This window comes from Abramis brama (genome assembly GCF_963993115.1).
Source record: "Abramis brama genome assembly, chromosome: 23".
NCBI classification, from domain to species: Eukaryota; Metazoa; Chordata; class Actinopteri; order Cypriniformes; family Leuciscidae; genus Abramis; species Abramis brama.
Genome location: NC_139985.1, coordinates 1,702,641 through 1,726,445, shown reverse-complemented (window position 1 = coordinate 1,726,445; position 23,805 = coordinate 1,702,641). Strand labels below are relative to the sequence as shown.

General features: G+C 36.6%; 1 protein-coding gene across 5 annotated transcripts; it reads right to left on the bottom strand.

The window, feature by feature from the left end:
- Positions 1–933: 933 nt before the first annotated feature.
- On the bottom strand, positions 934–19,243 carry slc29a1b (solute carrier family 29 member 1b). Of its 5 annotated transcripts, none has more exons than XM_084100716.1 (14): positions 19,163–19,243; positions 18,208–18,364; positions 11,371–11,443; positions 10,453–10,534; positions 10,105–10,277; positions 9,254–9,393; positions 8,212–8,346; positions 7,665–7,762; positions 7,507–7,588; positions 6,666–6,733; positions 6,481–6,589; positions 3,889–3,974; positions 3,195–3,394; positions 934–1,984 (listed from the first exon to the last, which is right to left on the bottom strand). In XM_084100716.1, the coding sequence occupies exons 3-14, from the start codon at positions 11,394–11,396 to the stop codon at positions 1,873–1,875; spliced, it is 1,311 nt and encodes a 436-aa protein (XP_083956842.1). In that variant the 5' UTR covers positions 11,397–11,443; positions 18,208–18,364; positions 19,163–19,243; the 3' UTR covers positions 934–1,872. The 5 variants fall into 5 exon arrangements, with proteins under 5 accessions (XP_083956842.1, XP_083956843.1, XP_083956844.1 ...); XM_084100717.1 differs by lacking the exon at positions 19,163–19,243 and adding an exon at positions 19,073–19,121; XM_084100718.1 differs by lacking the exon at positions 18,208–18,364 and having other exon boundaries at positions 19,163–19,185.
- Positions 19,244–23,805: the final 4,562 nt, after the last annotated feature.

Genomic DNA, 23,805 nt, shown 5'->3' with positions numbered 1-23,805 from the left:
AACTAGCAGTGAGTTAATCAGTCTTTTCAGTATAGACCTTAGACTTAAAGTTGTGAACAGTCTTGCATAATTTTTCATATTTAGCTATTTGTATAGTTTAATTTTATTAGTATCTTTCAATTGCAGGTGATACGGGTGAATGGTGTAAAAACATTAACTAATAGAAGAATTCTAAAATCACCAATTCTTCCAAAAACAAGTGAGTTTTCTGAAATATTATGTTTAAAATATGCGGTAACGTTTATTAGCATGCATATTACTAGGATATTCACGGTTTATTAAAGCACATATTAATACCTTATTCTGCATAATCATATTCTATATCCCTTAATCCTACCAATACTTAAACTTAACAACTATTAATAATCTGAAATTAGAGGAGTTTGAGGCAAAAGTCAGTTAATAATGAGAATTGGACCCTAGATTAAAGTGTGACCGAATATGCAAATAATGCATTATCTAATATGCACTAATTTGCATGCATTTCCACAGAAATCTCAGCATTCTTGTTTTACAGATTGCTTTAAGCTTTCTCACAGATGTGCAATATTGGGGCAGTTGTTGCTTTAGTAACATTGACGCGTTTGCGAGTTGTGCAGTTTCACTGTAACTTCCCCTTGCGCCTGTCATCGGTTTTCTTGTCTTTCTGAGTCTGACAGGCAGACCACATGCATGACAGGTTTCGTCTGAGATGAACGTTACAACATTCAGTTTCAACCTCAGACGACACGTGTCTCTTCACCAAACACCTGATAGCAGAAGTGCAGTTGCAATCTCATATCAATCCGGCTGTTTGTCTCTCATAAACAGAAACTTTGTATATATAAAATGTCCGTTCTGTGTTTGATCTTAAGCTCAAAACTATTGATTGTTCCCCCCTGTACTTTAAGGGGTTTGTTGCAACCAGGACAAACACAAGAATAGAGATCAATGTAGAAGCAAACAAGTTTTTATTAATAATAAAGCATATAATATTTGCCACTTTGGTGTCTCGTCTTACAAAGAACAATGTAGTGTAGAGGAAAATGTATTTATTATAGTACGAGGTAGAGCAGGTTTGATCGTATGCGCTTAAAACTTTAAAACTTCACATTGATGTTTTTATACAAGTTAAATACTATAATATCATAATGCATTTCACCTTCATCTGATTATTAAAAATGGCTACAATACAATATGTGCCTTATATATATACTTCTATAAAGAAAAAAAAAATAAAGGTAGGCTATTTGAATATTATAAAATGACACGGTTTCATCTTAAATGTTTAAGGAAGATGTGAAAAAAAAAACTTGCAATCAATTTGAAGAAATACTATTCATTTAAAATGTTAAAACAACGATATTCTTAAACAATAACAATAGTAGTAATACTAATATACACTACCGTTCAAGAGTTTTTGAAAGAGTCTCTCCTGCTCATCAAGGCTGCATTTATCTGACCAAAAAATACAGTAAAAACTGTTAAATATTATTACAATTTAAAATGGCAGTTCTCTATTTGAATATATTATAAATAGTATTTTATTCCAGTGATGCAAAGCCGTATTTCTGATTGTGAGTTTTTCAGGATTCTTTGATGAATGGAAAGTTCAAAAGAACAGCGTTTATTTGAAATCGAATTTTTGTAACAATATAAATGTCTTTACTGTCACTTTTGATCAATATAATGTGTCCTTGAATAAAAGCATTCATTTCTCCCCCTTTGAACGGTAGCGTCAGCTTTAAGTTCTTTATATAATGTGCAGTGATAGTTTATTGAGAGTCTCCTGCGGTGGATCAGGTCTGGCTTTGGCTGGTCCCGTACGGAGCCGCTCGGGCCGGTCCGATGTGAAGCGCTGGAACGCTGGATCGGTCTCTTCTGTGCGTGTCTTCAGACGAGCGCGCGGAACAGGAACGACAGAGACGCTCCGAGCGCGAGGCCGAGAGACAGGAAGAAGGCCATGATCGCTCCGGCGGTCTCCGCCTCGCTCGGGTCCACTTTCCTGAGACAAACACAAGAGATCCGTTCAGAGGTGACTGGGTCTATTCGGAGATTGTTGGATTAACTTAATTTTGCTGTTTTTATTCTAAATGATTGATCAGTGCACATCGTTATTGTGTTAACAATCTTGAATCAGAATAAGTTCCTCTTGTAGCATCTCTTCTCTGATAATGTGGGCGGGGCAACCTGTCACTCACATGAGATCAGCCAATAGCAAACCACAACCATCCAATCAGTTCCCCACAGACACAATCAAGCCCCGCCCACTTTTGTTATTGTTCTTGTTTGACTCGGATATACACAATATAGTGAAGAAAAGATGTTCGCAACTTCTGGCTCATGCTGAGTTTAAATATGATTTTGTAAATGATGATTGAATCAAACACAGTGGTTCTCAATGAAGCGAGGCACCTCTTAAAATAAGCTAAGAAAACTAAAATTCAAGTCATTTATAATTGTAATTCAACCCCATTGAAAATCTGGATTTCAAAAGTGTGATTTCTAGACCTGGAAGAAGTTATGGAAATTCATACAATCTTAAAACGCCATGGACATTTTCTTAACGAATATACATTTTTCTATCGTGTAGAAATTGTGAGTAAAAAAAAAATCAAAATCCTTATGCAGTAAATCACAAATAACTGTAAAAGTCATTGGTTAAAAACAACAAAACTTCTGGAATTCTCAAATCTCATTGTTTTATTTCATTATTTTAATTTATGGACAAGTTATGGATAAGTTTGAGAACCACTGGTTTAATTATAACTTAATTACACTTTACAATAATGTCCCATTAGTTAATGCATTAACTAACAATGAGATATACATTTGTTACAGTGTTTATTAAACCATGTCAGTGTTTGTTAATAAAAATAAAACTCTTCGTCGTTAGTTAATGGTATAGCTCCATTATATAATATTAGTAGTTGCTTTTATTACTGAATTGATAAATGTTGAAATTAAGATTTTTAGTTACACTTTATTTTAAGGTGTCCGTATTCATTTAAGTACTGAGTAATAATAATGAACTACATGTAGGTTAGGGTTAGGGTTAGTTGCATGTAATTAAGTACAATTTATAGAAATGACCATAGTAACTAACAAGGACACTGTAAAATACTACTAACTACTAAAGTACTACTAATGTCCTAAAGTGTTGCATTGCGTGTTATTTCAGGTGCACGTGTCCTGATAGATGAGGATCGACTCACTTGGGTCCGAAGCACATGCACAGACTGGCCAGATATCCATTGGAAAAGGCAAAGAGGATCATGAAGGCGATGAACCAGCCATCGTGTGTGAAGTAGACGGGCAGATTGACACGAGGCTGGACATTACACAGCATGAAGAGCGGGACGAACAACACACGCGCCAATATCAGACCCGGCAGCAGCTTACTGTCTTTACCAGGCTGAGCGAGAGACAGAGAGAGAGAGAGAGAGACACAGAGAGAGAGAGAGAGAGAGAGAGAGAGAGAGAGAGAGAGAGAGAGAGAGAGAGAGAGAGGTGAACATAAGAAACAGAAACACATGTGCATCAAACCCATGCATTCAATTTCATTGCACAAACTAATATCCATCCAGTCATCTGTATTTATTACTGTACGTAAATCCTCCCACCTTTTGTGAACATTGTGTGATTTAATGTTCGCTTCAGTCACAGTAAAAAAACACTTGCAGGACGAACCATGCATCAACAAAATAATATTTGAATGCTTTAGTCACCGTTTAAAATGAGATTAGATGGAAAATATCAAAACGGGTGTCTTTATACTGAAGGAAAGGATGCATAAACACACTTTGCAATCAAAACGTTTGATAAAAAGAAGTTTGTACAGCATTTGATCTGATGCATACATGTAAGATTCTGTTTAAGATGCAGTAAAGATGCATGAATGTTTCTCACCCACATACACACTGCGGTCAGACTGCGACCGGCCCAGTCAAACATGTTGAAGAACAGGAAACAAGACACTGGGATGAAGTACATCTCTAAAGAGAGGGAAGTCAGTCGGCATGTAGCTTTTCATTTAAATAAGCAGTAAATAAGATGTGAAAAAGTGTATTAATATTCTCCTGAACTGCATAAACGTCTTTTAGAATTATGTTTGGTTTCTAAGATTTCATTATTTTCCGGCATAATTCAGCACACAAACACATTATGGTTATTTGCATTTGTTTTTCCCTGCCGTTTAAACATTATCAGACACATGATCTATGGAAGCCCATTCCTGCCACACGAGACAGACAAATCATGCTTCGGTGAATCCTAAATATGAGATAAAATGTCAAAATTATGACTTACTATGTCATAATTTCACCTTTTTAATCTCATAAAGATTTGTCAGAATTTTTTCTTTTTTGTTTTGACTTAGTATGTCACAATTATGAAAGTATATTCAAATCATCTCAATTTTAGTGTCAATTTTTACTTTTTATCTCATAATTATGACTTATGTCATAATTGACTTTGTCAATAAAATGTGACATTATGACTAAATTTACTTGGTATGTCATTGGCTTTTTTATCTCATGATGACTTAGTATGTCATAATTATGTCTTATGTCAAATTCACCATTTTAATCTCATAATGACAGTATGTTCATATTTATCTCATATTATAGTTTTAGTATGTCATCATTTTGACTTTTTATCTCATAATTATGTCATAATTTCACCTTTTTAACCCTTTCACGCATAGTGGTCACTACAGTGGACAGCTATTAAAAATGCATTTTCTTGAATTTGCACGGGTTTTTATGGCAAAGTTGCACATCAGCCTCTTCATTGGACCCTGGTGCATCATCCTATAAATTGCAATCAAGTGGCAAGCCTTTGTGTTTCGATTTTTTCCCCCTCCAAACCAAGATGGCCAAGGGTCAGTCAGACATGCCAAGTTGCTCCGGAATATCCACCCATTCCTTCTATCCTAGGAGACTCTTGTAGGTAAAAAAAATATTGCAGCATCAAGCAATATCTAATGAGTCATATCACAGTAAAATTTTCCAAGTTTTGATTTTAGATTGAGAGAAAACTCTGATTAATCACATGTCCACTGTAGTGGACGTCATGCATCAACTGCTATATTTCAGCTACAATTCATAATTATAATGTGAATATTGTTTTTGAAATTTAAAACTTAAAAACTTAATCTGCAGTGACTTTTTTTACTGTAAATAAATGTACTTGTATTATTAGAAAGTAATTTTCATTGACATCGAAAAAAGTCATGTGATTACATATGTATGACACTTGTAATGCATTACTTTATTTGTTAGATCAAAAAGTAATCTGATTTCATAATGCATGTTATTGTATTTGTTTTTTTACTCATAACATCAAAAAGTAATCTGATTACATAATGCATGTTACTTGTAATGCGTTTCCTTACTCATAACATCAAAAAGTAATCTGATTATGTACTATACGTTATTGTAATGTGTTTCTTTACTCATAATATCACAAAGTAATCTGATTACGTAATGCATGTTACTTGTAATGCGTTTCTTTACTCGTTACATAAAAAAGTAATCTGATTAGGTAATGCACATTACTTGTAGTTAATTACTTGTTAGATCAAAAAGTAATCTGATTAGGTAATGCATGTTACTTGTAACACATTACTTTACTTGAAACATCAAAAAAGTTATCTGAATGCGTTATGCATGTTACTTGTAATGCGTTACCCTCAACACTGATCATTTCAGATGAGATTGAAAAAACGTATCGCTAGGTTTTCTCAGAGGAGGGCTATGATAGAAATGTGCATGTCCATCTTGAACATAATCAGAATTATCAGCTAATAAGGGTAAATCTCCATACTCTGGTGCACTGGAGGGAGCATCTGAGTGGTTTCCACAGTTGTACCTTGACAGACTGTAGAAAAATCTGATGGAATCACGTACTCATGTTCTGATATCAAAGATACGTGAAGTGCAACTTGTATGAAGCTGTATGAAGCCTTTGCAATATTTTGCATTTATATTTTTTGTATATATTTTATAGTTTTCACATGATTTGATATAATTGTATTGATTAGTTCGTTAAATTCACATACTTTATGTGTTTGATTATTGTCTTATATTAAATCTAGTATATCTTAAGTTTAAACCAAATGCATGCTGTCCACTCAAGTGGACATCTGAAGATCTCTTTGAAAAATTTGTAAAAAAATAAAATAAAAATTAATTCTTGTTTTTCATGCCCTAAGAGCAATAAAAACACATAGGAAAAAAATCCTGACTGAGGATATCATAATTCATGCATGAAAGGGTTAATCTCATGATGACAATTACATATTTTTTTAAATATATAAATGATTATGTATCATAATTATGACTTAGAATGTCATAATTGACTTTTATCTCGTAATGTTGACTTTTTATGTCATAATTCTGCTTTCTCGAAGCATGCTGTTTTTGTCCTGTGGTGTAGACGGGCTTCAGTGACGATCATCAGTTGAGAAGCGTTGATCTCGAGTGAATCTCACACACTCACCCCACACTCCTCCTCCAGCGATGCTCGATTTCACATCCACAGTGACCGCAGGGAACGTGCCGATAGTGACCGTGAAGGCAAAACACACCGAGACGGACATGACCCAGATCTGAAGACAGAAATATTTATGCATATGCATTTGCTAATGTGTTTTAAGTGTTGCTACTGTGCATCTGTGCGTTTACCTTCTTAAAGATGCTTAACATGGAAGGTGTTTGTTTGTCGTCGTCTCCAGCGCTTTGCTGCCGCTGATCTACAAGTACAATTTAAATCAATGTTTGACTTAAAGCGGTGGTATAATGCCCTTTTCACAAGATGTAAAATAAGTCTCTGATGTCTCCAGAGTGTGTGTGTGAAGTTTTAGCTCAAAATACCCCACAGATATTTTTATATAGCATGTTAAAATTGTCACTTTTTGAGGGTGAGCAAAAACGCACCGTTTTGTGTCTGTCCCTTTAAATGCAAATGAGCTGCTGCTCCCGGCACAGGGGGCGGAGCTTCAAGAGCTCATGTCCTTTTACCTCACACACACGCACTGGAAATTTCTAAAACTTTTAGCCTTTTATGTTCAAACCGGAGTCAGACAATGATGGAGAGACTCAAGAAGAAGTGACAACATGTAGAAGCAACAGGACATTTCTGAATGGTTAGTTGATGAATTTATGAAGCTGATGTGTAGTTATCTTCTAGTCATTGATTAGCATATTCTGTCTTGATAATCTATAAATCGTGTTCAGGGGGCGGGGTTTATGTAAATTCTAGGGTTGGTGATGTCACTAACCCGTGAGGAATGTTGTGTAGTCTCTACCAGCCGTTTGTTGTAGTCCTTAAAAAGCGATTTCTTTAAAAGCAAATATCTCCCTTTGCTTTGAACTTTGAGCGTTGTAACTTTGCAGATGTTGTTTATGCTCAAACAGCAACATTACACACTAACTAAAGTTAGAAAAGTCAAATCATAATCAACCTCCCCTTCAATCATTTTCACACACTTTGCAGCAACATCTGATCTGGATTAGTTGACGTCACCTTTCTTCAGCAGATCCATCTTGTTCTCTTCATCCTCCGCTGGATTGTTCTGCTGACTCTCCTGATAATACTGGAAAAACGCCTACAGAAGAGAAACAGTGCACATGTTGTGAACGTTTTCCAGCTTTAAATCAACGCATTCAGACGCTCAGATTTACCAGTTTAGGAAGGGCAACATATGATGCGATTGCGAGAGCGATGACGGCACACGCTGTGATGAAGTATCCAAACGCACTGTCCTGTATAGCAGAACCACCTGAGGGACACAACCAGCTTCATCAATACTTCTACAGCATTTATTAATCATAGTTAATATTAATTTCAACATTAACTTATACATTATTAAAATCAAAGGTTGTATTTGTTAACATTAGTTAATGCACTGTGAACTAACATGAACAAACAATGAACAGCTGTATTTTTATTAACTAACTTTAACAAAGATTAAATAATACACATGTATTACTCTTTGTTAGTTCATGTTAGTTAATACATTAACTAATGAACCTTATTGTAAAGTGTTACCGTTTCCCTAAAATATAAAATCTGTTGATTATTGCGGAAAATGTGAAGCTTGTATTTTTGTTTAAGTGCTTATATATTCTTCAATAAATGAATGTGTTATTTGAGTTGTAAAGCATCTTGCACTGTAGATGCATTAGTTGTGCTTGTTTTTACAGACTGAAATGATGTCCTGTGACTCACTGGCGATGGCACAGATCATGGAGAACGCGGCGAAGGTTCCTGCGAGTCCTTGTCCGCTCATGATGGGTGTTGTGTATGAAGCTGGGAGGAGGCCGGCCATCCCGAAGAGACTTCCCTGCAGGACGGCTCCGAACGCTGGGAACAATTCAACTCAATTCTCATTTATTTGTATAGCGCTTTTCACAATACACACCATCTCAAAGCAGCTTTACAGAAAATGCATTACAATTTAGAGTGATCTGTTATCAGAGGTTATGTATTTCAGAAATGTGCATATACAAAATCACAGTTAGCTAAAAATGTCTTGATTTAAACAATTTATTAATTAAAAGCAGAAACATTGAGCTCAACAACGACATGCGTTTTTTCACGCCTTCAAATTACACAAGAAAACATGACATTCACAACTCATCCTGCTAACAAAAATATACTCTTAGAACGTTTTGATAATGTTCCCATTCCCATTCATGTTCTATGAACATTTGAAACATAATAAAAAATAAATAAAATCTAAAACCTTTTTTTTTTTGGTTATGTGAATGCTAAGGAAACATTTCATTCTATCAACATTCCATTTTTTGGAATGTTACTTTTGAATATTCTCGGAACATTCTGAGACTAGTAACATTTAAAAAACTCGGGTCGTTTTTACCGGGAAAATCAAAAGCATGTGACGTTTACGCCCGAGAGCCTCTCATCCGTTCAATGACACATGAAACGAACGAATGCTTATACAATGTTCAGGATAATATTCTGAAAGAGCCGTTCTGTACTGTAATGTTAGTGTGTGTCATGCAACGAAAATAATTAATTCAAACTATAGTCTCACAGAGTCAGATCTACGCAAGTTAGCTGGGATTCTGCTTCCATGACATATTTCACAGTGAAAAAGAGGTTGAGCAAGTATTAGACTGGTGAAAGATTATAAAGGCTTTGGAATATTCACAGGTTAATTGTTCTATATCAGATTTCATGTTGATTTAAATAACCAATAAATAAGCGAGTGTGTTGAGTGTGAGTGTGAATGGTTGAGGAGCCTCACAGTTGATGCAGATGATTTTGATCATGGTGACGATGAAGAACGGCAGCGGCTCCAGCTCTACTTTCACCAGGATGGCGGTCAGCAGAAACACCAGCAGAATGGCCGTCAGACTCCCTGCGATCCGGATCTTCTGAGGAATTCTGGAGGATCAAATCTCAGTTTAGAGGCGGAGATCACGGATATGGTCAAGGACATGTCTGGCTGGCAATCAAAAAAACTAACAAAAAAGGAAAAAAATAATACATATATTTTCATGTATTATATTTGACATATTTTCCATAAAGAAAATCAAGCCTATTTTTAAGAACTTTTTCTCTGAGAATTTGATGGTAAATTGTGTTTAATTGCCATTAAAAAATAATGTCACAATGCAATAAATAAATAATAATTTAAATAAATAAAAATACTGAAACAAACAAAGATATTGAAATAAATAAATAAAAATGTTGAAATAAATAGAAATATTTATTTAAATAAAATCAAATATTTACTAATAAAATATTTATTTGGATGAATGGATAGATAGATGAATATAGATAGACACAGATGGATGGACAGACAATTAGATAGATAGATAGATAGATAGATAGATAGATAGATAGATAGATAGATAGATAGATAGATAGATAGATAGATAGATAGATAGATAGATAGATAGATAGATAGATAGATAGATGATAGATAGAGTCATAAAACAAGCTTAATTTTCTTTATGCATACTAATTTCTTATGTTCTTTCTTTTGACTTTGACACTAGAAAGCTGAAGCTCTGCACTGTCCATGATTCAGTGATCCTGTTAGTGTGTGTTGAAGAGTGTGTGTGAAGAATGTGTGTGAAGAGTGTGTGTCACCTCTGGTGAAGGACTGAGTTGAGGCAGGTGAACACCAGCAGAGGAACCATCGCACACAGAGTCATCACATTATTAAACTTGGCCTGTAAGACGCTGCGTGGAGCTTCTTCTGTCGCGTTGACTGAGAAGTTTGCTTCACTCACAGCAGGGTCTCCAAGACGACTGGTGAAATACTACAGGATACACAGTTAAAACAGAAAATGTGTCGTCTGTTTTTGAGAGTGCAGTTGCTTATTGCAGTATTGCAACACTTCGTCAGCATTTCTGGTCGTCCACATGGCAAAAAAAACAAACCACTTCACATGTTCTTCTCACGCTAAATAGCTTGTGATGCTAGTGCGAAGTTACCATTGTGGCCGTCATGAAGAAGTTCCAGGGCAGAAGAGTTCCCAAACCCAGCATGAAGAAAATCCACCACACGCCATTATATCTGTCACGACAAGACACGCAGGAATCTCAATATCACTGATGTTGAAATGTGAATGTTGTTTCATACCGACTACAGAATATAATGTAGCTACTTTGAGGAGATTAACTCTTTCCCTGCCAGTGTTTCTTTCTTTCTTTCTTGTAAACAAACATTGGTAACACTTTATTTTATATGCACCTACCATAGTAATAACAGTAAATTATGCATAATTACATGCAACTAACCCTCAACCTAATCCTAATCCTACCCTAACCCTAAAGTACATTACAGTTAATTAATATTACTCAGTATATATAATTACTCTGTAACAATGACCTTAAAATAAAGTGTGACCCAAACATTGTATTCGAGCTTCATGCATTCTATTTTATCAACACTTGAATGTGAGTAGGTTTCGAACAATAAACTGGGAAAATGGTGTTTTTGTCAAAGTCTTCATCCGGATGAGATTCATTTCATTCAGTAACGTCACGCAGTTTTGATTTATTATGCTTTAATGTTTGATGATCGTATTATTTTACATGTGTGTCAGCAACGCTTCTATCGCTTGTTTCTGCTTCTTCTTCTCCTGTGTTTTGATCTGGAGATTCTGAATCTGAACTCTTTCAGTAGATGTGTAATAGCGCCCCCTACAGTATAACACTGGAAACACGGATTGCCCAAAAAATCCGTCAATGGCGGGGAAAGAGTTAAAGAACATGCCGCTGCACATCAAACAGATTCAGCATTATGTTTTAGAATCACCCGCATGTTCTTGTTATCTGTCTCAGGGGTTTGCATCATAAGGACTGGCGCGATAAACAGCGAGATCAGCCTAAAACTGATGTTCAACTCACTTGTCTTTAGGCACCTGAGGGTCCATGTCTGTGAGATGCAGAAAAATGCCACTGGCTTTTATTGTTCAAGCACCTGGAAGAAACATAGACATGTTCAGATACACGACAAAACAAAAACTGAAGAAACTGGAAAAGGTGCAGAAAGCGTTCAATGAAAGAAATATCACTTTCTTATATTCATTAAAGCAACATGAGACTAAATAACAATATAATATAATCATAATTACAATATGTATAATATAGCATAACAACAACATTTACATAAAATAAAACAACATAGAATAATGAATAGATACCATATATCATTCAAGAATATAAACAAAACGTTCAATTTTCAAAAACCTTTCATTTCAGTTATTTCCAAGTTTAAATCTAAACTAAAAACAAACAAATAAATAAATAGTATTACAACAAGCTTCATTTTCTTATACAAACTATAGGCCTATAATTTCTTTTTTGAACTTTTGAGATTGAATCTGACTAATATTTCATCCTTAGACTGAACCTCTGCAATGCACTATAAGTAAAGGAATACTAGAATTATATCAAATAAAAAATATATATAGAATACTAAACACATGCAAGCATTTTAAACAAAACTTTCAAAAAAAGTTATTTTTCGATCTTTACTAACCAGAACAAAAATGTATAACAAAAGTTTCACAATCACTGTAAATAATTGCAATAAAAAAAAGTGAAGTGAAAAACTCACTGACCTTGGAATGCAGCTCTTACACTAAAGTATCTTCACACACACACACACACACAACGCACAGCTGCAGGAGACTTTACTAGCCCTTCCTCTGACTCCGCCCCCCTCATGCATATGTTTAAAGACTGATAATGAAGCTTATCTGAGCGTTTGCACCAGCAACATCCAGACACACACACACACAAACACAACTGAAAACGTCTGCAAAACAACTAAACCACTGACATTCAGTGGGAAATTTCTCAACAATGAAGCAGAGCATACATTTGCAGAAGAAATAAAGAGTGAAAACAGTTATTGTATTATTTTATATTTAATATTTGTATTAAAGTTACACTATGTAACATTTCTTTCAAAATGAACAAAATTTAAATAATGAGTCATTTCATCATCAATCCTTGTGTGTGTGTGTGTGTGTGTGTGTGTGTGTGTGTGTGTGTGCGCGCGTGTCTGTGTGCATGCAGTTTTGTTTTTAACCACTAGAGGTCTAAACGTTACATAGTGTACCTTTAATAATATTTGTATATTTAATTTGTTTATTTATTTATTTATAAAAACAAAAACACTAATAAGTGTCTAAATTCCCCCACAGGGCCAGTAGCTGTATTAACATTAAGTGGCATCTTACACACAGAAGCCATTGGCACACACACACACACACACACTGTAGTTAGTGGCACATCTGGTTTTTATGAACCATTAAAAGATGTGGTATGTGGCGCTGGATTGCGTCAAGGTGTTGCAGAACATGTCGTAACTCTTCCAGACAGATTTCAGCAGCTATACTGGCGTAATTGTGACACAAAATCCTACATAAATAGCCTAATTTAGTGATAAAAAAAAAAAAAAAACATATTTACAAATAGGTAATATTTTTCAAACATGTAGTCAGTTTGTGGCACATCTGTATGTTGTGTAATACCAGCAGGAAACACACAGAGTTACAGTCACATCTGTTACGGTAAACCTTTATTTTTGCATGGTGTCATTATAAGTAAGTGTTACACCAACATTCACAACAGTTGAGGAAGATTCACAGGTGTGTGTCTGTTATCTGTGTGATAGACGGGAGCAAAAACAAGTAATGCTTGAAAGTTTTGACACATCCAGTTTAATATCCTACATCTCTCTGCATTGAAGAGCCGGCGTCACACTTCTGATGCATGCCAGTTCTCATGATGCATTTCACAAGTGTTAGTGACACATGCCAATGACGACCCGACTTGCCAATGGCGTAAGACGCAACTTTTTACCACTTGTGATGATTATGCATGACACTGGACATGAAAACTGTCAGTCACTGGATATACAAGGCCTCAAGAACGAAACCGGGTTGCATCTTAAAAATGCTGAAGTGGGCAAAGCTAATCACGAGACTGTGCCGATATGGGAAGTGAGTGTTTTGTCCACATGAGTAATGCTGTCAAAGTTCAGCTGAGGTTCTCTCTAATATGAACTGTGTTGGTTTCACAGCCCACGTGTGTGTCCCGAGCCTCTGGTTCCACTCACACACACATGAACTCTCCACTTCTGCTGTACCAGGCATTCAACATCATCTCAGAGATAGAGGCTTCAAAAACAAATCCCTTCATACAGGCTACGACTTCTCCAACAGGCCAGAAGAACGTGAAGAACGTGAGATACGACCTGATCCATGGGCTTTATCAAGTGAAAAGCAGCTTTGGCCAACAGCACATCGCATAAGTTATGTAGGGATTTATGCTGGAAACAATCCAATCAAAGAATTATTTCCCCACAGAAATGCTTTTGCAGATAAGAGCTGACAAGCAGAAATACAGCTTGGCAAAACCATCCGTGGAAAACTAGTAAATTACAGCAAGCGGCGGCGCCACACCCTGCAGAGAAACAGTTTCACGGACGGAGGAGTATACTGTAATGTTCATTGAATATAACCATATAATAGCCTACTAGTAAAAAAAATAATATACTAAAAATAATGTAATATAATATTGTACTTAATTATTAAACATATATCAATTATTACATTATTAATTTGGGCCACTCGTTATTATTAAACTGATTTTAATGTGCAAATTAATTTATTATTTATTAATTTTATTATTTATTCAGCTGCTATGGTGACGGTATATTTTAGACGAGAACACTATTGACCAATCAGCATTCATAGCGTGAATGCTCCGTTATATAGTTAAAAATAAAATATAAATATAATATTTATGAAACTACAATTCCCCATGAGACTACAAATCCCATGAGGCCATCTGTCATCGCCATGATCATCGCTGTTTCTCTTCACTCAAATCAATCAAAGAAAACTCATCAGTGATCTGAGGACTTTGAGGATTCTTGATCGATGCAACGACATTTATAATCAAAGGTAAAAATATTCATAATTATTTCTGCATTTTGTCTTCTTCGCATGAGTTTGTTACGGGTGTAGATGGAGGGACTGGAGCTCTTACTAAACTAGTGGCGTCCAAATATGATTGTTTTCTCCTGAGGAGATGTTTGACTTTAGCAAAGCTCATAATGCAAGTGTACAGTGATGAATAGAGTTCAGTTCAGACTGGAATATGTTCATGAGTTTTGGCAGAAAGTGTGATGAAATTGAGTATTAATCACCAGCAGGATGAATTCATGTTTTGGTTATGCAGCCCTCTAGTGGCAAAATTAATGTATTATACAGAAATGAGCCTTACATGGGGGTTTTAAGATACTTTATATCCAGAAACTTTGCAACATCTAGACTGTAGTTGGACTTGAATCAACACTGAACTGAATGGATCTGGATCTGAACGACAACATTGTATTTTTAATGCTTTACAATAATTACATTCATTTCATAACTGAAGAACTTTGCAACATTAATTGAGCAAGGATAAGTTGCATTACTCATATTGTAATTCATATCTCATAATGCATATTTTAATTGGCCCTATCCCTAAACGAGGCGTGTTTTTCAGCATTATTTGAAAGGGTGTCGCTTTAAAGACAATCAGGACGTCAATCTGACTTTCAATCTGTGTCTTTTCAGGTTGTTTAGTAATGCAGTTTAATGAAGGAATGAATTATTCATTCTCTTTCAGAGCTCAACAGTTGTTGTTTTTTCATGTCAAAGAAGTAATTTCGCAAATATTCTCTCTACACTGTATTTTGCATTCGGCACCATGTGTAAAGATCCTATATGTGCTGATTTATTTATTATCTCTCTGAGCTCATACTGTTGATAATCAGCCTGTTTGGAGATATAATAAGAGAAAGAATCTAATGAAACGAGTCGTTTCTTTCCTAGAAGTGTGCAAAGTCTGCTCTTGTAAAGATCTGCATTAGATTAAGTGTCTGTATCTGCACGTCTCAAACGCCGCAGTGTGTTCAGTCATGAAACTCTAGATGGCGTATTAGGATGATGGTCCTTTACATGCAATCACATCATTACCGTATGGCTCATGCTGATTGGCCTCTGCTGATCCGGCAGCCAATGAGATGCTTGATGCATTTAAACAGTGCGATTCAGTGATTGTTTGCTGTAAGCTAGTCGTGTAGCAGCTCTTAGAGTTCCTCTGAACCCCTCCGCCTCCCCAGCTCCACCTGCCTGCATCTACTGCGGATCTTACATGCTCACAGCAGTGTGTCTGAGTATCTGTTAGCAGTAGCAAGTCCGTATAGTGTATATATACAGTCTTGGTCAAAAGTTTACATAGGCTACACTTTGTAGAATCTTCAAAATGTTATTTACTTTGACAAAATAAGAGGGATCATACAAAAATGCATGTTATTTTTCATTTAGTGCTGTCCTGAATAAGATATTTTACATAAAACCCGTTCAAAAGTTTACATAGGGTGAATTCAGGGTGAGTGGGACACTTTTTTGCCAGTTAGATGACTTGGAAAGTGTCTCAATCAACCTGAGTTCACCGTACACTTGATTCTTAATACTGTGTATCGTTCCCGGCTGTTTTTTGTTTTTGTGATGGTTGTTCTTGAGTCCCTTGTTTGTCCTGAACAGTTAAACTGAGCACTGTTCTTCAGGAAAATCCTCAGGGTCCTGATAATTCTTTGTTTTTTCAAGCATATTTTGCATATTTGGACCCTTTCCAGCAGTGAGTGTATAATTTTGAGATCCATCTTTTCACACTGAGGACAGTTGAGGGACTCATATGCAACTATTAAAAAAACGTTTAAACATTCATTGATTCTCCAGAAGGAAAGCTTTTCAACAGGATGAAGATTTTCCAATTTTTCTTATTTTGTTAAAAAAAAAAAAGATATATATATATTCATTTAGTGCTGCCCTTTGGAAGCTACAGAAGATACTTGCATGTTTCCCAGAAGACGAATTAATACAATTTACCTTGATTTTCAAATTCAAAAAGTTTTCACCCCCTGGTTCCTAATGCATCAGTGAAAGTTGGAGCCTTCAGGACAGCACTAAATAAAAAAATAATTAACATTTTGCATAAACAATATATATATATATATATACACCTATATATTCACATACACCTCGCAGAATCTGCAAAATGTTTAAATATTTAAGCAGGACAAGTTAGAATTAGAGGTCTGGTCAAATCACTGACTCTAAGAGTGAGTAATAGTAATCTTTGTCTTAGCAAACACCACTAATAAACTTTTAAAGCCATGAAGATATGCGAGTAAACGACTGTCCTTAGTGCCCTTTTACTATTTATAACCCCTGAATCCACAATCATTAAAGTCCTCCACCCAACAACAGCCCTCAGATTCACGTCTGACTGCATCTGTAAGTCACGTACCTCGATAAAATACTTTTCGCTGCAAGATACGACATGTTTCACAGCAATCTCAAAATGATTCAAGTGTTCTGGCCCACAGGAAAGAGATCTCAGTAATGGAGAAACCTCTGGGAAACATTACTAAGAGCTGACACACATCATTTGCGCTCATTCTGCGGGAATACAATGAAGCCGTGAACGAATACACCAATCAAAACAAAGCTGGAGTCTATTAATAGAGGGTGTGTGTGGTTTAGGAAGCATGTGAATGTGATTCCTGAGTCTCTTCTGCACTGTCAGGCTTATCTTAGGACTGCATTGTGAAGAGGAACGGTGTGTAAACATCCCAAAAACAACTCTGAAAACACTAATAGAGAAGCGGATCTCAACGTGTCGATGGACCATTTCCTCCTTAATAACTTTAGTAATCGAGTCTACTGATATACTGACAAATAAGGGTTTCAGTGCCAAACCATAATACTGTGTTTTGGTGGCAAATTAGATATAAAAGAACATTTCGTTTACATATTTATTTGATTGGTCCGCCTGGTTGATATTATATCACCACATTAAACAGCTACTGAATATTTCCCTGGCCTTCCTTTTACAGAATAAAAATAGTCTTTTACTCGCGTCAGATTTGATATTCATGGAAGTTTGTTTCCGGCACAGAATTAAAAATTAAAAAAAGTAATTGTGACTTTTTCATCTCACAATTCTGACCTTTTTCCCCTCAGAATTGTGAGTTATAAACTCATAATTGCGAGAAATAACGTCAGAATTGTGAGATAAAAAGGCAATTACTCTTTTTTATTTTTTACTCCTTGGCAGAAACAAGCTTCCATGAAATATATCCAGGTCATATTTGACCCCAAATTCAGAAGAAAAATTAGATATAATATTTTGCTTTAAGAAAATAATGCCTTTTATGGTTATTTAATGCATTTTGCATTTTGACATTATTTTCATGACATTAAAGATTTTTGTATGATTCTTTTTTTTTTTTTAAATGTGTCATGAAGTATTTCACTATGAAAAAAGTCTCAGTTGTTCTAAATGGTCTTTTTAGAACATTTTAATGCAAAATATAATTAATTTAAAAATGTTCCTATTTTATTGGGCTTTTCACAATACTCAAAGCAGCTTTAGATGAATTCATCATGTTATCAGATTCTTCTTTTGATTTCAGGGTTAAATATGATTTGAATTGAGATGATGTGGCGTGAGTTATGATGAAGTGACATGTCATTTTGCAGGTTTTGCATGATTAAATAATATTTCTGCAATGACACACGACCAGTACGGAAACTAGTTTGTGAAATGACAGCAAATTATAAACTTTGAACCCTCATTTTACAAAATAAAATCAGTCAGAAAAGACTCTGCTCTTACCTTTACTGAACAAAGAAAGATGTGTGTTGATCTTTTAAACTTCATTCACCAACTTCAGTGACGTTTTCCAGCTCGAGTGTTCGTGCGTACAGACGTCTGCTCTCAGTGACGTGCACTTCACTGTTACGCAATGTTTTGTGTGTGTAAATGCCTTTTTCTGTCGCAATTTAAGAAACCAAATATTAGCCGTCTGTGTGATAACAGACAGTAAAATCTTTATTTACTGAAACAAAGCCAATAATGAAGTCTCAAAACATCTACAGATCAACTCATTAAAATCACAATACCTCACAATGAGGAAAAGGAAGGATTTCACTGACAATTAAAAGCAAAGCAAATAAATCAATAAGATTCAGCGAGTGCTTTCTGATGCAATGCTGTACGTCAAGCTGATAGTTTAGAGAATCATTAACAGTCGGATTGATTAATCATCTAGGCCAAATTAATTAAACCTTTCATTCTGTCAGTTCTGTTGTGCAATATCATAATGAACACAGTCATTTTCCAAAATTATAAACCCATAATTGCTCCGATTGCTTTTCCCCTCGACATTCATCATGTTCTACTAAACGTTTTCTTGCATAACAAATGTGTAGCATTTTAGTCTCACAAAACAAAGTTAAAGAAAAAGTGCTCAAAGCAATTAATGATGATTATAAGAAGAAGAATTACTATTAAATTCATTCATCTGTTATTTAACATTTTATATAATTCAGTATTCTAGGTCGGTCTAGACACAGTCAACATTGGTAAATGTAACTATTTGGTTAAATAGTTATTGTATTTCCCTTGCTTGTATTGCTTGTATTTCCCTAACGCTTAAATATATGATAAATTATTGGTATTGCATCAGTCATCAACCTACCAACAATGCCATTCTGTTCAGTGTGTATCAACAGCCTCAAAACTTCAAATGCACAGTAATATACGGAGTATTAACTGAAAGCAGCCCTACCTGCGACAGCTGTGTGTGTGTGTGTGTGTGTGTGTGTTTGAACTCTGTTCTGCACAGCAGAAGTTCAAAGACCATCAGCTCTTCTTATCTGCGGCAATGCTCTCATGAGTGAGAGCTGACCACGATCATCAGCATGTGTGTTTTAAAGTAGCCCAATCAATCACTGCGGGGTCAAAGGTCAGCGTGGGCCGAGAGCATGTCCTGCTTTTCGTCCACCCATGAGATGCACAGACTGACCGAAGCATCAGCTACAGCTTAAAGACCTGATGTGATTTCATGGCGCTCGGCCTCGCAGTCGCTGGGTGAGTGTGTGTACATGCACTGGATTCAGAGACGGGAAACACTGACGTTTATCAGAGCTCATCTTTCGCTGACTGGAGGAAGTTGCTGATATACTGTTTAAATAAGGGATAATGTACATCCAGCCGGTTGTTATCTCAGAATAAACCCCCTTCAGGTGTGTGTGTGTGTGTGTGTGTGTGTGTGTGTTATCTCAGAATAAACCCCCTTCAGGTGTGTGTGTGTTATCTCAGAATAAACCCCCTTCAGGTGTGTGTGTGTGTGTGTGTGTGTGTGTGTGTTATCTCAGAATAACCCCCCGACAGGGTGATCAGGAATGAGAGGGTCTTCTATCAGCCTGAAGGGGGTTTATTCTGATAACACACACACACACACACACACACACACACACACACCTGAAGGGGGTTTATTCTGAGATAATACACACACACACACACACACACACACACACACCTGAAAGGGGTTTATTCTGAGATAACACACACACACACACACACACCTGAAGGGGGTTTATTCTGAGATAACACACACACACACACACACACCTGAAAGGGGTTTATTCTGAGATAACACACACACACACACACACACACACCTGAAGGGGGTTTATTCTGAGATAATACACACACACACACACACACACCTGAAAGGGGTTTATTCTGAGATAACACACACACACACACACACACACACACACCTGAAGGGGGTTTATTCTGAGATAACACACACACACACACACACACACACCTGAAAGGGGTTTATTCTGAGATAACACACACACACACACACACCTGAAGGGGGTTTATTCTGAGATAATACACACACACACACACACACACACACACACACACACACCTGAAGGGGGTTTATTCTGAGATAACACAGTCACACACACACACACACACACACACACACACACACCTGAAGGGGGTTTATTCTGAGATAACACACACACACACACACACACACCTGAAGGGGGTTTATTCTGAGATAACACACACACACACACACACCTGAAGGGGGTTTATTCTGAGATACCACACACACACACACACACACACACACACACACACACCTGAAGGGGGTTTATTCTGAGATACCACACACACACACACACACACACACACACACACACACACACACACACCTGAAGGGGGTTTATTCTGAGATAACACACACACACACACACCTGAAGGGGGTTTATTCTGAGATAACACACACACACCTGAAGGGGGTTTATTCTGAGATAACACACACACACCTGAAGGGGGTTTATTCTGAGATAACACACACACACACACACACACACACACCTGAAGGGGGTTTATTCTGAGATAACACACACACACACACACACACACACACCTGAAGGGGGTTTATTCTGAGATAACACACACACACACACACACACCTGAAGGGGGTTTATTCTGAGATAACACACTGTTATAATCACTCATTACATATACATTGAAGCAGCAGTGGATTCCAATCCACCCCCTTCAACACACACACACACACACACACACACACACACACACACCTGAAGGGGGTTTATTCTGAGATAACACACACACACACACACACACACCTGAAGGTGGTTTATTCTGAGATAACACACACACACACACACACACACCTGAAGGGGGTTTATTCTGAGATAACACACACACACACACACACCTGAAGGGGGTTTATTCTGAGATAACAACCATCTGGATGTACATTATCCGCTTATTACACGGCTACTTTCCACATAAGTAAATAATTAGACACGAAATATTGATCTATATTGAGTTGAAATATTTTATTAGCTCTTTAAACTCAAAGCTTCTGCGGAGAAGCAGTTTCAGCGGCGAGTTCAAAGAAACTAGATGGACATTTACACAGCATTTCACCACATAAATAATTATGGAGATCAGAGATATTAATTTCAGATTAAACTGTTTTAAAATCGTGCCTGTTTGCATCTCATAATCCAACAGAGTACTAAACAATAGTCACAAAATAGCGGCATCTGCGTTTGAATGAAACAAGAGAGCGAGTCCACGATACTGGATGGCATAATTAAATAACTGTACACAAAATATTGATTCGACTGAGTTTTAATATTTTATTAGCTCACCAAACGCAAAACTTCCACAAAGAAAAAACGTTCCTAGCGAGTGTGTAGTTTCAGCGGCTGTTATCTGGGAATAATTTACCGCTGGATGGCGCAATTGACCAATCAGAATCAAGTATTCCACAGAGCCGTGTAATAAATCCAGTTAAAGCAACACCAAAGATCGTTTGTACCTTAAAATAATGTTTCCAAAATCGTATCAGTGGTTCATCAACTCGTAACAGGGTGAACGGCACTTCTGCATTCGCTTTGCGGCCCTTTATCTGCTATAACCGCACTGTGCAAGTTTGCCAGATCGGGTCGCGGATCTGTAGTTCTAACGAGATATAAGAAACTACAAATTTGACTTGCTTTACGGCAAGCGTTATAATGTCATTATTCCGTTTTTCTTCGTTTCTGATGTCGCAATACATCATACTTTCATAAAATCATGCAACATACTCTGCCTTGTCTGTGGACATCGTTATTTCCAAAGCCGGTGCTGGATAAACAGATAGCGTGCGTGCGACAGTAGGCTAAATTATTTACAACAGCGGTAATGAACAATTCCGCTTCCAACCTGTAGGGGGACCGAAGAGGAAAAGTGCTTTGGTGTTGCTTTAATAGTTGTGTCCCAAACATGCACTATGCACTTAGTCACACACAGTGAGAAAAGAAATCATGTATAGAAAAAAAAAGATGCATTATTATTTCACCGTAAAGTGCCTTTAGAGATTCCCACCCCTAACTTAAACTGTGCCGTATGTACTATGGCTGCGTCCAAAATCACATTTGCTCTTGAGTAGGTTCTTATTTTGAATAATTACTTCACAACCTCTAAAAAAGTATGTTCTTTATAGTATGATGCATGTGTGTAGAATGAATCCCTGCGTTTCAATGTTCACTCTATCCATCCTAAACAGTGTGTGAGATTAGAACTGAAGTGTGTCCCAAAGCATAGTATGTTAAAGAGTGTGCCAGAAGTCCCCGGATGGTCTACTATTTCCGGTGGATTTTCGTAGTGTGGATCCGTGCTCATTATAAAGCCTAATATTACCCACAATCCATTGTGCTTTGGAAGATGATTCAGTTCAGAACTACAAACACAACTTAAAAGTGTTCAGAAAACTACAAAACATGGCGGATATGCGCGACCGACAATAAAGGGGTTTGAGTGACTAATAATCAACATTTAAGCTGATTTAAAATATTTATGTAATGTTATCCGTGTTATATTTCATCTGCAACAACGTGAACTTTTCTAAAGATCCGTTTGGCCATTAACTTTTAAATGCATCTTTATGCATTAATATGATCAACGTGCTTCTACATTTCTCTCTGATACAGTAGGAAAGGATTTTATCTTTGACAAGATGATTGACAGGTCAGTTTACGTGACAGGACGCGTGTAACTAAGCGACAGAGAGCAACCGTTAAGGACGTTATTTTATTACGTGTTAGTGTGTCCCAAAGCTTGTCTGCTCTTCTGCTACACACTCAAAAGTATGCACTTTTTCTTCACAAAAAGAGTATTTACTTTTAGTTCGTAGTATAAGTAGGCAAACTGAGACGCAGCAAATGTAATCTGGACGTACTACATCCGCCATGATGTCATGATCATGTGACCTACACCGCCACTTCACTGCCATTGACACATCCTCTCCCATGGCCTCATGGGATAGCAGTGTCCATCGTATGCACACTTCAGATCTCAAGTAGATCATCCGGGTACTGTGAACTCACATACTTCTTTTGTCACTTACTGTTTTCCTCCTACTATAGTAGATAAATTTGTGATTTCAGACATAGATAAGAGTTTATAAGGATATTTTGTCTGAAAGCCCCGGCTCTTCCCCTCCTGTGTGTCCAACTTTGTTTTTTCAGTTCATTAAGAGCATCATCCGGGTGTTTAAAGTGCACCTTTTCTTTTGGGAACACACACTGCTCACACTGTTTAAACTACAAAACGGCAGAGAACAGTGCGTGGATTGGGATGCACTTATTGTCTTGAAAAAGTTGCATTTTTATCACAAGTTTGTGCAAATATGATGTTCCATGCATACTGGAAAATGTGGCTACTATCCAGCCGATGCAAACTAGCGTGTAGTCGTGTAGAATGATGATCTTCCAAAAACAGCCGTGGATTTATCGCCCTCTGTTGGTCAGATGCTGATACTGCGGTCATAACTGAATAATAAAGCTTAGGGTATAAAGCAGGGATATTATAGTTCACCCAAATAGTTCA